The 13,686-nt window shown below is 41.5% G+C and overlaps 1 protein-coding gene across 2 annotated transcripts in view; it reads left to right on the top strand.

Moving 5' to 3' along the window:
* Sobp (sine oculis binding protein homolog) overlaps nucleotides 1-13,686 on the top strand; it is a 168,928-nt gene that overhangs the window by 5,344 nt on the left and 149,898 nt on the right. For both annotated transcript variants that reach the window (XM_057762050.1, XM_057762049.1), the window contains exons 2-3: nucleotides 8,495-8,633; nucleotides 11,836-12,021. In XM_057762050.1, coding sequence (XP_057618033.1) covers nucleotides 8,495-8,633; nucleotides 11,836-12,021 — 325 coding nt within the window. The remainder of the gene's footprint in view (nucleotides 1-8,494; nucleotides 8,634-11,835; nucleotides 12,022-13,686) is intronic.

Below are 13,686 nucleotides of genomic sequence, written 5' to 3'. Positions count from 1 at the left end.
CAAGCCTTATACAACTTGTAGGTTCCAAATACTAGGAAATGGAAAGGAACCACTCCACTTCCTCCCAAATCTGAAATAAACATTTGAAATAGAAGAAAATGAGTCTGACAAACTCGTTCCCTTCTGTGTTTCCTGCCTCTGCGCTTGCCAAGCCCTGCTCCAAGGAGCCAAGCCCTGCTTTTCTTGTGTGAAAGACAGACTTATAGGAACCAAGAGGTAACAGAATTTTAAGGAAAGTCAAAAACAGAGCCTCCACGAAGAGTAAATATTAGTGAGCATGAGAGACTCTCTAAACGGAGATCCCAGAGAAAGGCCAGACTCTTTAGATCTTGACGCCTGAGGAAATGTCCATTTGACTTATTGAGGCTTTACACTTCTTTCTGGAAAAGAAAATGTTAGAACAGAAAAACGAGAAGGTGAATCATAAATAGCACTCCTGCTGGCTAAAACTTCCTCTTTGGGGCTGACATGCCTGCCACACTTGCTCTTTCTAATGAAATCGTTGACTATTTCCCAGAAAGAGAAGGTATATTACGGTGTAAAAGGAGGGGGAAAATAGATCCCTTTTTAAAAATAGTGCCAGTTGAAACACGTAGGCATGGAAGCTCACGTGAACAAGGTCTGCTGGATGTTTATTTTAGGGGCTGTAGACAGACAGACGGTCATTAGTCTCTCTCATCTAAGCGAAAGCCTGGGGAACGAGGTACTGAGTGAAGGCCAGTGACTCTGTCCGGCACAGGCAGGGAAATGATGCAACAAATTTTGGTGATTTTTTTTTAAAGGCTACTTTTGCAGCTGTGATAAGACACAGCTGCATGCAGCTGTACACCTGCCATGCCTGCCGCTGTGCCAGGGAGGGCCAGTATCCACAGTTTCACAGCATTCCTTTGACCCTTTTAGGGCAGTTGATATCTTGGCAGTAAAGTAAAATGGGGCACGTGATGGTTTGCCGCCCATCTCATGGAAAAACACAGATTTCATGTGTGGCAGCACATGGTTTGGGTTTCCTATGACAACTGGATAGCCATCGGGTTTGGAATGTATCAGCAGAAGAGTAAGACCGTCCTCAGCTGTTCTCGGCGGCTCTCTGCGTTGTGATGCATCCCTTGCATTAAGGTCAGCATGGAGATGGGTGATGACGATGCTGCAAAGTGGCCCAAAATAGAGCACAGTGATTGTCTCTACAGGACCTGAAGCTCGGAAGCTGCAGCCAGACCCAACAGGGAGAGCTCAGGGTAGGAAATCCATACCTCAAGTGCTAATCAGACCACGCTTTACTAGTTTGTGCCTGGTGATGGCCACCTAATCCCTCATCAGTGGGAGTCTTTCTTATGTCATCTGACCCAGTGGGACTATAAATATGAAAGCACTTTGTAATCGGCGAGGGGCTCTTTACACATCTCGTCTGCTCTATCTAAATTCCATTCCCTGACCTTTTTCTTAGTATAACCATAAAATAAAACTAGTCCACTGGGTCTGTGTTACGAGAGACAACTTAGACTCAGCTCTGGGCCTATGCTGAAAGTGCTCTAAGCAAGTTCATTCTTACTTCACTCTGGAATAGAGCAAGGTCCCTGCTTCTCTCCCTTCCCTTATCTCTCTGTCTTAGTAAGCCCGTGAGGCTTTGAGCGTGGACCCCAGAAGTCAGGTGGAACACTTATGGACATAGCAAGGCAGAGAAAATACTTTCCAAAGCTGATTATCATGTTGTTATCCAAAACCAGCCCTAGTGGAGAGTCCCAGCACCTCCCTTCCCCAGACCTCTCTTCGCCCGCTTGTGATTGTTCAGGGTTTGGAGTTTCCTTTTCCTTTGAAAGTATCTCCCAAGTGCTCTGCCTTTTTGGTAATACATGCCAGAATGTTGTGAAGTGAAGTAATGTGACTGACAGATTCTTTTTTACTATCATTTAAACTGTGGAGATGACTGATACAGTTGCCTATGAGTGAGACTAAATGTTAATTAATTTTTAATTAAAGTTAGCTTTTTATTTTTATAAAGCAGCACAGAGTCATGACAGAAGTAGTAGAATGAGCACTAGAAATGGCCAGAGAATGGGGCTGGAGAGATGGTTAGCTGCTAGGAGAACACATTGTTCTCACAGAGAACTAAGTTTGCTTTGAAGCATTCATGTTGGGTGGCTCACAACTGCTTGGAACTACAGCTTCAGAATATCTGATGCCCTCTTCTGGCCTCCACAGGCACCTGCACACACATGTATACACACACACACACAGGCACACACCCCATAAATATAAAAGTAATAAAATAAATATTAGACAAGGAATAGAAAGTAAAACAAAGCTTTAGTTTTCCCACTAGAATAATTACTATGAGCATCATATATTTTATGCTCTTTTCTATGTGTGTATTTTTTTAAAAATCAGTTCTCTTTTAAAAATTAGTATATTGTTAATAGCTTTTCAAGTCACTAAAATTTATCTACTGTGTATATTTTAGTGGCAAAATGTATCCTATTGTATGATTAAACTGAAATTTATTTAGCCAGTTTCTAATTGTTTGGCATGTAGGTTTTTTTTCCTAAGAAAACAACACTGAGATAAGTATTCCTGAACATAAATCTTTTTTGTACCTATTTTCTTGGACTAGTTGCTAAAATCAATACAAATAAAATTACCAAGTCAAGTGGTATTTAAATATTTAAGGCTTTTAACTTATGAAGTCAAATTACCCTTTCTAAAAGTTGTAGGAATTACAGTTCTGTTTAAAAGTATGAGAGTGCTCACTAGTGTTGTCATTATCTTTGAAGAAAATGGAAACAGGGTTTCACGTAGCCTAGACTACCTCAACCTCATTATGTAGCAGAGGTTGGCCTTGAGTTTCTGATCCTCTACAGTGCTGGGATTATAGGCATGTGCCACAATATCCAGTTTATGCAGTGCTGGGGACCCAACTCAGGGCTTTGTGCATGGGAGGGGAGCATCTACCCACTGAGCTGCAATTCTAGCCCTGAACTTTGACATTTGTTTAAGACTTCTAGCTGAATGAGAGTGTCAAAGAAATGTCATTGGAATTAAGATTCAACAAGAATTGCACACATGCACGCGTACACACACAGAGTTTGCTAGTATCAAAAGAGCTTGGGAGGTGTAAAGAGCAGCTGGAGAAATGTCTTAGTGTGTAAAACTGCAAGTCTTAGAACCTGAATTCAGATTCCCAGAACCCAAATAAAACTGCAGGTGCAGCATGCATGCCTGTAACCTCAGCTCTGAAGAGCCTCAGGGGCAGAAATAGGACTCACTGGGTTTTACAGGTGCCAAATCTAATCGAATTGGTGATCTCCAGGTTTAGTCAGAGAACCTATCTCAAAAGAAACCTTGTGGAGAATCAATTGAGGGCACTCCAGCTTCCTCCTGTTCTCCAAACATACGTGTGCATGCACTTACATACAGGTGCATGTGTATGGACGAGTACACACACACACCATGAATAAAAGAAAGACAAAAAAGGAATGAAGAAACAGGGAAATTTCTTCCTACATATCTATGGCCTAGCTGTTATTTAACTCTATGAGAGCTGCCTTCCGACTAAGTGATAGGACTGTGATCTTTTCCTCAGAGCCCCAGAGATAAGGAAGGGAAATCAGAGAGCATAAGAAAGAGATGGGGTGGTTATTGGAAAGACAAAGCACTCAGCCACATGTGATGTCAAAAGTTGCACAAGGAGAAAATTCAGTTTTAGCTGTGAATTTTGAACATCCCATCTCCAACAATACAGCTAATTAAGGAGAGTAGAGGCCAACAATCCACTCCAATGCAAGCAAAATTTCAACAGAGGCAGACACATTCTGGTTGGGAATCACTTGATAACACTGACATTCCATGGTACGATTTCTTTGTAAGGTCTTGATTGACCCAGGAGGTAAATTGACTCCTTTGCCACTGAATCTATAGTAGAATTAAGCTTGGCATAAGAATCAGAAGATTAGGGCTGGGCGGTGGTGGTGCCGACTTTGATCCCAGTACTTGGGAGGCAGAGGCAGGCAGATCTCAGTGAGTTTGAGGCTAGTCTGGTCTACAAAGTGAGTTCTAGGACAACCAGGACTGTTACACAGAGAAACCCTGTCTCAAAAAACCAAAATAAATAAGTAAATAAACGAACAAATAAATAAATGAATCAAAAGATTGGTCTCAACAATGTGGATGCCTAAACAAGACTTGCATAATGACATCACCAGGAACAAGGCCCCACCCCTAAGTGAAGAGCTACCTGCAGTTAATGGCTGCTGAGATGGGGAGAAGCAGTCTTCTCCAGAGATAAGTCCTCTGATATTATCCAATCCAGTGACATATGCACAATAGCAAAATGGACCCAGTGATGTGTGCGTGCATGTATTTATGTATGTTTATATATGTAACAATAATACATTTGAGAAGGAGTTTGGGGGCACTGGAATAGTTGGAGGGGGAAGAGAGAGAGGTGGAAATGGTGTAAATATAGTTCTCACATCTGAAATTAAGAAAAATTAAGTTAGAGAAAAAAGAATGGGAAGACCTCTGTTTCGGTTCGATGCTCCATGATCTTCTATGCTCCGATTTTCTGTCGTCAAATAACGATTTCACTTCAGTTCACCAGGAATTTATTGTGGAAACTAAGCACCCAGCGTGCAGGCCCGTCGGAAGGAACACAGACGTAAATGACGTGGAAACACCGCAAAGTGCTCTAAGACTTGGAAATTAGCATTTTAATTTTAGTGACCTATTTTCCAAACTCAAATTGGACCACATAGTATGAGAGAGGATTTTTGTGTCTCTTCCAAAGACAAGAAAACAGTCTGCAGAATATAATTCAGTTGCCAAAATATTGCAGTTTTGGCACATTTTGGTGGTTCCTGAGAGCAACGATAAAGTATTTGAAATAACGACTGCTCAGGAGAGTTCATGCTTGTGTGCTCACCATCGTTCTGGGATTTATTTGCAGAAACTGCCTTGTTTTTTCACATAAGTAGAAGTTCCTTGATTTTATATCATTCTAAAGCTAGGAGGGACTTCTAAAGCAAATTTATTCTATGTGTAAGACTGTTTTGCATACATGTATGTCTGTGCGCCACGTGTGTGCCTGGTACCTTTGGAGGCCAGAAGAGGGCGTCCGAGTCCCAGGCATTGGTGCAACCGATGGTTTCTGGTTGCTATGTAGATGCTGGGATTTGAGCTTGGGTCCTTTGAAGGAGCAGTGGGAACTCTTACTGTGGAGACATTTCCTGCCTTAGGTCTTCAGGAGAAATGTTGCTTGAAGGGTTGAGGAAGTGCATTGTACTTCTCCCTGCCCCAGTACAGCAGCACCTATCTCCTCTTATCAAGAAGTTTTGTTGCCTTTGCTTCCTTCTTGCCCATCTCCCTTTAAACAAACAAGCAAGAAACAACTTAAGAAAGGACTACTTTTTAAATTAAAAATTGCTTTTTAAAGAATAATACTGTAAGAACGCTGGACCGTGAAGCGAGGTGGGACTTTAATCTTAGCACTCAGTGGCAGATCTCTGTGAGTTTGAGGTTAACCTGGTCTACACAGTAAGGCCCATGCCAGTCAGAACTTCACAGAGAAACCCTGTTTTTTTGTTTGTTTATTTACAGCTGAAGCAAGAGTTATTGGAATTCTGTGTAAGAAAGGGTTGAAAACATGTCTAGGCCGAAAACGTTTCATAATTTATATCACCTGGAGTGTTAGGTGACAATGGCAAAAATCGCTTTCCTTTACTTTGGTTTGCAATGTAATGAGTCCATGTGCTGTTTAGCATACTACACTCCATCTAGAAACTTGGGCTATTAAATGTTTTATGCCTTGAGGATATTTGGCGTCTTAACTCAATAGTGGGTATGGGAGAGTTTATAGTCTATCTCTTTTTGGTTTTAATTTTATTATTTAGATTTATGTGAATGAGTGTTTTGCCTGCATGTATGTCTGTGTCCCATGTGTATGCAGGACCCATAGGGGTCAGAAGAGAACATTCGGATATTGACAGTTGTGAGTGGCTTTGTGGGTGCTGGGTATTGAACCTGAATCCTCTGGAAGAGCAGCCAGTGCTCTTAACTGCTGAGGCATTTCTCTAGCCTCTTTTTCTTATGTATGTATGTATGTATGTATGTATGCATGTATGTATGTTTGTATATGTGTGTGTTCATGTATGTATATTCAATTTCTCTTTTTCACTGTGTTCCTTCCTTCTCAAACGGTCTGAGATTTATCACTTGAGCTCCTATACGCCTCTTGTTTCCTGCCCCTGCACTCATATATCAGAACAATTTGGCATTTATTTTCATTTTCAGTGACAAGAAAAGGAACCTTTTGTAGTTACTTCCCTGACATTTATAGTAACTCGAAAATCATGGAATAGATCAAATTCATATTGACTGTTTCATGATAGCTCTGAGTTTTCAACAGAAAACATAAATAAAACTGAGTTTTTGTTTTTGTTAAAATGTCCAAATAATATGACTTTGGTGTCAATAATTCAGTTGAGGTTTCAGTTTTTATCTGATGTCTGAAAATTCTGCATGGATCCCTCAGATTGGCTCTGGAAGGATGAATGAATGGATTTGCAGCTGGACTAAAACAAACAAATCTATCTCCTCAGCTGGGAGGTTGATGCATGAATTATGCATCTGTAGCCTTTGTGTGACTTCAGAACGTAGAAACAGTAGAGAAAGTAGTGTCTTGCAAGTAGGGTACCATGAGCCTTCAGACTGAACTAGGAAAGGGTGTACCAAACCAGATGTAGTAGCTGGGCGTGACTACGCAGAAGAACATCTGTCTTCCTGGCACAGTTCTCCTAGAGACTGGGGCAAGCAGCAAACAGCCCAACAGGATTGCTTGAGCCTGGCTTTTAATACTGTTGGGGACAGATTTTGATGCAAGGCAAGAATCAGCCTCGGAGATTTCTGCTGCCAGACCTCTGGTGGAGGACCTGGGTGTGTGTGTGCTAAGATACTGTCATTTTGGGGTTAGTTAAAGAAACGGGTCTTAGGGAAGAGCAGCATCTCATTAAAGGAATCTCCTTTGATTAAATGGAACAGCACTTAGCCCAGTTTTCCTCAGTGGTATTCCTGGAGCTGCTACGCTTAGTATTCATAGCGAGTATATCACCTTTGTGCGCTCATGGGAAGAATGTCTATTTCATGTGGACATGGCCATCCATCAGAGAGAGTAAATGCCCCACTAAAGTTTGATATGGCTGTCTCTTAGCCAAGAGGATGGTGGCACTAAATCAATCTGGCTATTTTCTTTTAATTGCTGGTGTACTAAAGCATCATAGTTGGATCTTAGAACTTAAGTGGGTACTAAGGGGGAAAATGTAGCATCCCGTGGGTGGTTTGAAATGCCAGGTTTATTTCTGTGGGCTCAACACTGTAATATCTTTTATGGAACCCTTCTGAGATCTGAAGTCAGAGCATTTAGGAAAACCTGAAACACATGTTGAGGGTTCCCACACTCAGGCTCAGCCTTGGTGCTTCACTTTGGTATATAAATTATATTCCCCAGTGGAATTCAGAAATGACGGTATCTAAGAAGAGTAATACAAGGTTCTTTGAGCTACAAAGAATTAGGATATATAGTTATCCTAGTTCAGTGTAGAAGGCTTGTGCTTGCTTGAGAGCTGCTTAAGTATAAAGAACAGTAGCACAGAGATGCACATTTTGTTTCTGGATCTAGCAATTTATAAATTGATAGACACGGTCACTTGGCATAAGTATTGAATCTGTAAACCATGCCCACTGTTTACAAACTTTGATATCTCTGATAACAGTAGTGACCTCTTACAGTCACTTATTAGCTTATAGTTGATAAAGTAATTTTATCCAAAATCTAGCTGACTTCAAGTTCATTGGCATTTTTATGTCACTTATCAGAAGACATAGTGACCTTTGATTCTGATTGATTCATAGTGACCAGAGAATGAATCTGTCACTAGCATAATCTGTAAAACAAAATATCCATCAAGTTAACAAATACCTTGGCAAAAGGAAAATCTAGTCAGTTCTTTTGGTACGATACTGACTGACAGTTGAGAAATTATGTTTTTGTTGAGACTGTTTTATTTGCAGTAAGGGGCACGTTAAGTAGCAACACCGAGTCAGAAAGCAATTCTAATTTAAATTAATTGGAACTACGAAAGCTCATTTTTATTTTCAAAATCTTTTCTTATTTCTTTTGCATGCTTCCTTTCAATATTTTTGTATTCCTGCAGAACTTAAACTGCAGAAGAACACACTAAAGAACGACTTCCTCTTCCTAGATGAAATGGACAAGTACCTTTTTATTGTCTTTAAATTGCCACTGTCTGAAGGCCTGTCATAACCGGATGAGTCATTCTGCGATTTAAATGCAATACAGCCTTGAACATGATTGAAAAGTGAACAGTCCTCCAGGGGAAGTGGGGCTGGCATGAAATGGGATACGGCTAACAGAATTTAACTTGTACATTCTTTTCAAATAATTATTGATTACGGAACTGAGTAGCAGCTTCTGCTTCTCTTTCAGAACTTTGCAGAGAACACCATGAATGAACTTCTTGGCTGGTACGGCTATGACAAAGTTGAATTAAAAGACGGTGAAGACATTGAGTTCAGGAGCTACCCTACTGATGGGGAGAGCCGGCAGCACATTTCTGTTCTCAAAGGTAAAGGCTCTTTGCTCACGCAAAGGAGAACGAACTGTCTCCCCCGCCAGAGTGGAATTGCTGCGGGTCTCCTTTGGTTGCCATGCACACACGCAGCTCAAACCTCAGCTCCTCACACTCTGGGCTGTGACCCATATGGGACCGAGGAACTGAACGTGGGAGTTGTGCAAACTTTGGCAACGGTAAAAGGTTTTTGAAGCTATAGTGGCCCCGAATTCACGCAAATCAATGTGTAACGCGTCTGAGGTGTTGCTGGCAGTGCGGCGCGTGCATATGATGCATCACGCGACTTCTCCGTGGCCTTGCCCTTGAACACACAGCCCGAATGCTTTGCCCCGTGCAGGCTGTCATGTCGTACAGCGACAGCAGGTGCCTCCTGAAACACCTTAGTTCAGATGCAAGAGTATTGTCTGTTGTGAGTTGTAGTGTTCCTACCATACATATGAAGTTCTGCTCTTGGAGAAATGTCATTGATTAGTTGTGGAAAGCAAAGACTTAATATTTCTAATGTCACTCCTCAGCATTTAAGTGCCAAGTTAGTATAATTTTGGATTTATTGTCTTGGAATATTTGGCTTTTTAAAAATATATTTATTAATGTATTTACTTTAACATACCAATCCCAGTTTCCCCTCCTCTCCTCCCGCTCCTACCACCCCACTCCCCACAGGCTTCTCAGAGAGGGTAAGGCCTCCCCTGGGAAGTCAACTAAGCCTGTCTCATCACCTCACTGAGGCAGAACCGAGGTCTCCCCTCCCGGTGCCTAGGCTGAGCAAGGTATCTCTCCATAGAGAACGGGCTCCACAAAGTCAGATCATGGTGAGAGTTAGATTCTGGTCCCCCTGCCAGTGACTCCGTATACTGCCCACACCACACCATTGTCACCTGCAGGATGGGGGCCGAGTTTGGTCCTATGCAGATTCTCCAGTTGTTAGCTAGTCTGAATCCGTGAGTTCCCACTGGGTCTGGTCAGCTAATTCTGTGGGTTTCCCCACCGTGGTCCTGACCCCTCTGTTCCTATTATCACTCCTCCCTCTCTTTGATTGTGCTCCGGGAGCTCAGCCTGGTGGTGAGTTGTGGATCTCTGCATCTGCTTCCGTCTGTTTCTGGATGAGGGTTCTAGCTTTTTAAAAATGTCATCTGCATTAACTGACTTGAATTGCATTTTTTTAAAAAAAAAAAAATCATTAAATGAATTTTGGGTTGGGATTAGGACAGAATTTCCAATAATTTCCAAAATGACTGTAAACATGCCCCTGCCATTCTATCCTATGCATTCTGTGCAGTGGGGTTCCTGACATTGATTACAAGTCAAAATATAGATCAACACTGAAAATGTTGATGATGTTCTGTATCACATTGTATCAGACAGTTCAGCCAAGATTTACTTCCCTATGTAAAATTACACAAGTATATCCATCTCATTAATATACACATTTGCTTTCATCTTTCATAAATGGCAAAATTGCATGTACAATGATACAGAAATTGTTTTAAGATAATTTCTTCATGATGTGTTATCAGCAAATGTCTGATTTGTGTACATATTTTACATACCTATACCCTTCACGTTGTGTAGAAATTCCTTGGGTGAAAGGGAGCTGGGGGCGGGAAGGTTCCAGAAGAGTCGCTTTAGATGTATTCCCAGTTGTGCTTTCCTGTAAGCAGAGTTCCACAGAACACCAGAGCTCAACAGAAAACAAAAATAGACCCAGCTCCGCGTCCTTCCAGCAATGGGAAAACAGGCCAGGACCGAGGACCTTAGGGCTGCAGTCCTGCCGCAAGTCAGAGAAACGGTGCTTGCTGACTTGGAGCTCCATTGTCCCTTTGATGCATCATCAGTGCTGGGGGCTGGGGCTTTCTGAGAAGTGCAATGCCAGGTTTTATATGTTCAGATGGGGGGGGGGGGGTTTCGCTGCTGTCTTGTGAGGCCCTTTCCTTGCATTTGGATGGGAATTCTAAAAGGAAGCCTTATTTTCGTTCTGTGTCGGCTTCCCTCTCTTGCTGCCCCACGCTCTTGCAGAGGGTAAAGAGCAGAACAAGCTGTAGATGGTTAGATCAAAGTCCAGCTAGCGCCTGACAATTGCGGAGTAATGGCAGAGCAGAATTTACATGGATTCTGAGTGGACAGCAGTGCCGAGCCTAAGTGGGAAGCCTGTGTGACTCCAGAATTAGGAAACCTAAATTTGGAAAGCGAGTCTGTGTATAAGATAAAAGAGGAAGGACGTGTAAGGAAATTTCGGTAAAATGTGGGTACAACTAACTGTTCTTTGTCACTGGCTGTTGGCTCAGTGTTTATGTTGCGTCAAAATCTATTGGCAAAATACCTGTTCAAATATCTCATTCCCCCGTCTTTAAGAAAGTGCTCTTCTTCTTATATGCCAATGAACTGTAAATGAGCCGTCCTGCAGGCATGTGGAATTGAATCTTCATGACAAATTCTATGTTAAGCTTGCTATGAAATTGTGCACATCATGTTATGAAGATAGTATCATCAATTTTGCTGTAAATGAAAAAATGCAAGTCCTGCGCTTATATTCTATAAACTAATAGCCTCAGTAGTCCTTTGCCTGGGTGATCGTCTGTCTTTAGGGAACATGGGAAGAGTCTTCTTATGGTTGAAGTTTTCTCTTTCTCTCCCACTCCTCCCTCCCCTCTTTCTCTGTGTGATACAAAGATATCTGTGTGCAAATTTTATTTCCATTTTTGTTAATTTTAATAGATATTACCAATACCCAGTGCAATCGTAGTTTTTGTTGTATTTTGATGTAATCGTTTGGCTCAGTTGACTATACCATTTAGATTTATAATGCAGCGGGACAGAGCTACTGTTCTGGGATACATTCTAGGCTTTCCCCATTGCCAGGGAGTGATGCTTGCTATATATCCCTTTGTTCGTAGAAAAGGTTAATTGCCTCTCCATTTTCTATGGGATTTTACAGTGCTAAAATTCATCACGAAGATTCAGCTGGGATATTAACTATCATAGTGGAGCAAATTATAAAGAAAAGCCCTTTGGAAATTGCTGGTAGCAAAACTATAAAGCTTCAGGATGGATTGTGGAGTTCTGGGAAATTGCTTCAAGGTTTGCAAGGGAAATTTTGTTCTGTTACATAATCAATGTACTTAAAGAAATAAGGAAGAAAAATTTAAGTCTAATGAATAAGTTCTTGGTTATATTGAATGATTTTTTTCTCTTACAGAAAATTCCTTGCCAAAACCAAAATTACCGGAGGACAGTGTTATTTCATCATACAATATAAGCGCAGGCTATTCAGGCCTTGCCACTGGGAATGGACTCAGTGACTCACCTGCAGGGTCAAAGGACCATGGCAATGTGCCCATTATTGTACCTTTAATCCCACCACCTTTCATAAAGCCTCCAGCAGGTAAGCACTATTGGGATTCCCAACCCCAACAGTCTGTATGCAATCGTTTTCGCTGTCTTAGTTTATTAAAAACTCAACTTAAATGAAGATGGCTTGATGAATATTATAGATAAGTGTTAGTTCGCATATTGCTTAATGTATTATTGCTATTATCCCCAAAATTTCCTTATCTGTTTCCGCTTGGGCTGTAGCGTTCAACTGACTCCAGACCTTTTCTCCACCAGACTCAGAAAAAGATACTTTCCTTCTCAGTAGTCACTTACTTTGGTTCTTTTTTTCCTTTAGAATAAGATATATACAATGACTGGTTAGCAAAATGTACACATGCCCGAACAGGGTGGCGCATAAGGAGGGCCAGGCCTGTGGGGTTTTCTGAGGAAAGGGACAGTTTTGGAAGAAGACATGTGGCAGACACGTTCCTGCATGTGCCTTCCTCTAAATCTATTCAAGAAGCCAGTTGTATTGTGCATCGTCTCCACAGAATCCTCTCCAATTCCTGGAAAGCTGTCTCTGAGCTCTTACAAGGACGGAAATCTGAGTTCCACTGCATGAAAATGTAATCGGTTGTTTTATGTTTCCAGAAAATTAGGTGACTGTGCATTAAATCTTGGTGGTGGAGGGCGGAGCTGATGGTGTTCACTGTAGCTTCCAGACGTAGTTCATGCAAATACCCAGGAAAACTCTGGCCTGCTGTAAAATGGTGGAATTTTGCTGGAATGCTTTATTTTTGTTGCTAGTTATTTTTGTGTGTGTCAGATTGAACATTGACAAATACTGAGTTATAATAGTAGTATTTATTGTAACGTGCTAACATTAATGCTCGTGTTCATATTTGAGAGGATAGATGTTTGATTATGCTTCCATAAACAGTGAGGGCATTTTCAATACAGATTCCTCAACTTGAGTTACAGTGTATTTATACATTGTCTTAAGCATTCCTTCATGCCTTTGACCACATTGTCTTATTGGCCTACTATATTTTAACAAGTCAAACTGATCTATCATACAGAGGCAATTAGTCATGTTATTAAATTAAGACTCATTTGTTATTAAAGTCATTGTTAGTGCTAACTACTGACATAATTGGCGAATCATGTAATATTTCCCTTATTGGTGATCTTATTTTCCTTTGGTTGATTGTTTTAATGATACAGAGGGACCAGAGTTTATGAGGACCAAAGACATATTTTGCGTAGGCTACTTGGCAAGAAAAGGGTAGGTAATTTTGTAGATGTAGTGCTCCCAACTGAATGAATATTCTGTGGCTTAGATGAGGGCTTCAAGGGTGTTAATTAGTGGGTGTGATAACATAGCAGGAACACAGGCTTCAGCCTGAGAGAACCTGGGTTTCAATCCAGGCTTTATCCCTCAGCAGCACTGTGAAAGAGGACAGGTTCTGCCCGTGCGGCTCCTTTCAGTCCCTCATTTCTAGCCTGGGCTCACAGTCCTCCCTCCTGGAGTTGGGGAGATGAGGGTGTCCTAGGATAGCCACCACAGGAGAGCCAGGTAGCAAACAGGGGGCCTCTTTTTCTTTCTTTTCTTTTTGAGCCCTAATCTGCACTAGAGTCTTCATGCACATCATTTGTGCACAGGAAGGTGTGTATCCAGACACAAATCCATCCCCAAGATTTATTTGAACAAAGAAAACGGCTTGAGAAATTAGCA

This window comes from Chionomys nivalis, chromosome 2 (genome assembly GCF_950005125.1).
Source record: "Chionomys nivalis chromosome 2, mChiNiv1.1, whole genome shotgun sequence".
NCBI classification, from domain to species: Eukaryota; Metazoa; Chordata; class Mammalia; order Rodentia; family Cricetidae; genus Chionomys; species Chionomys nivalis.
This window is presented reverse-complemented; position numbering and strand designations above follow the sequence as displayed.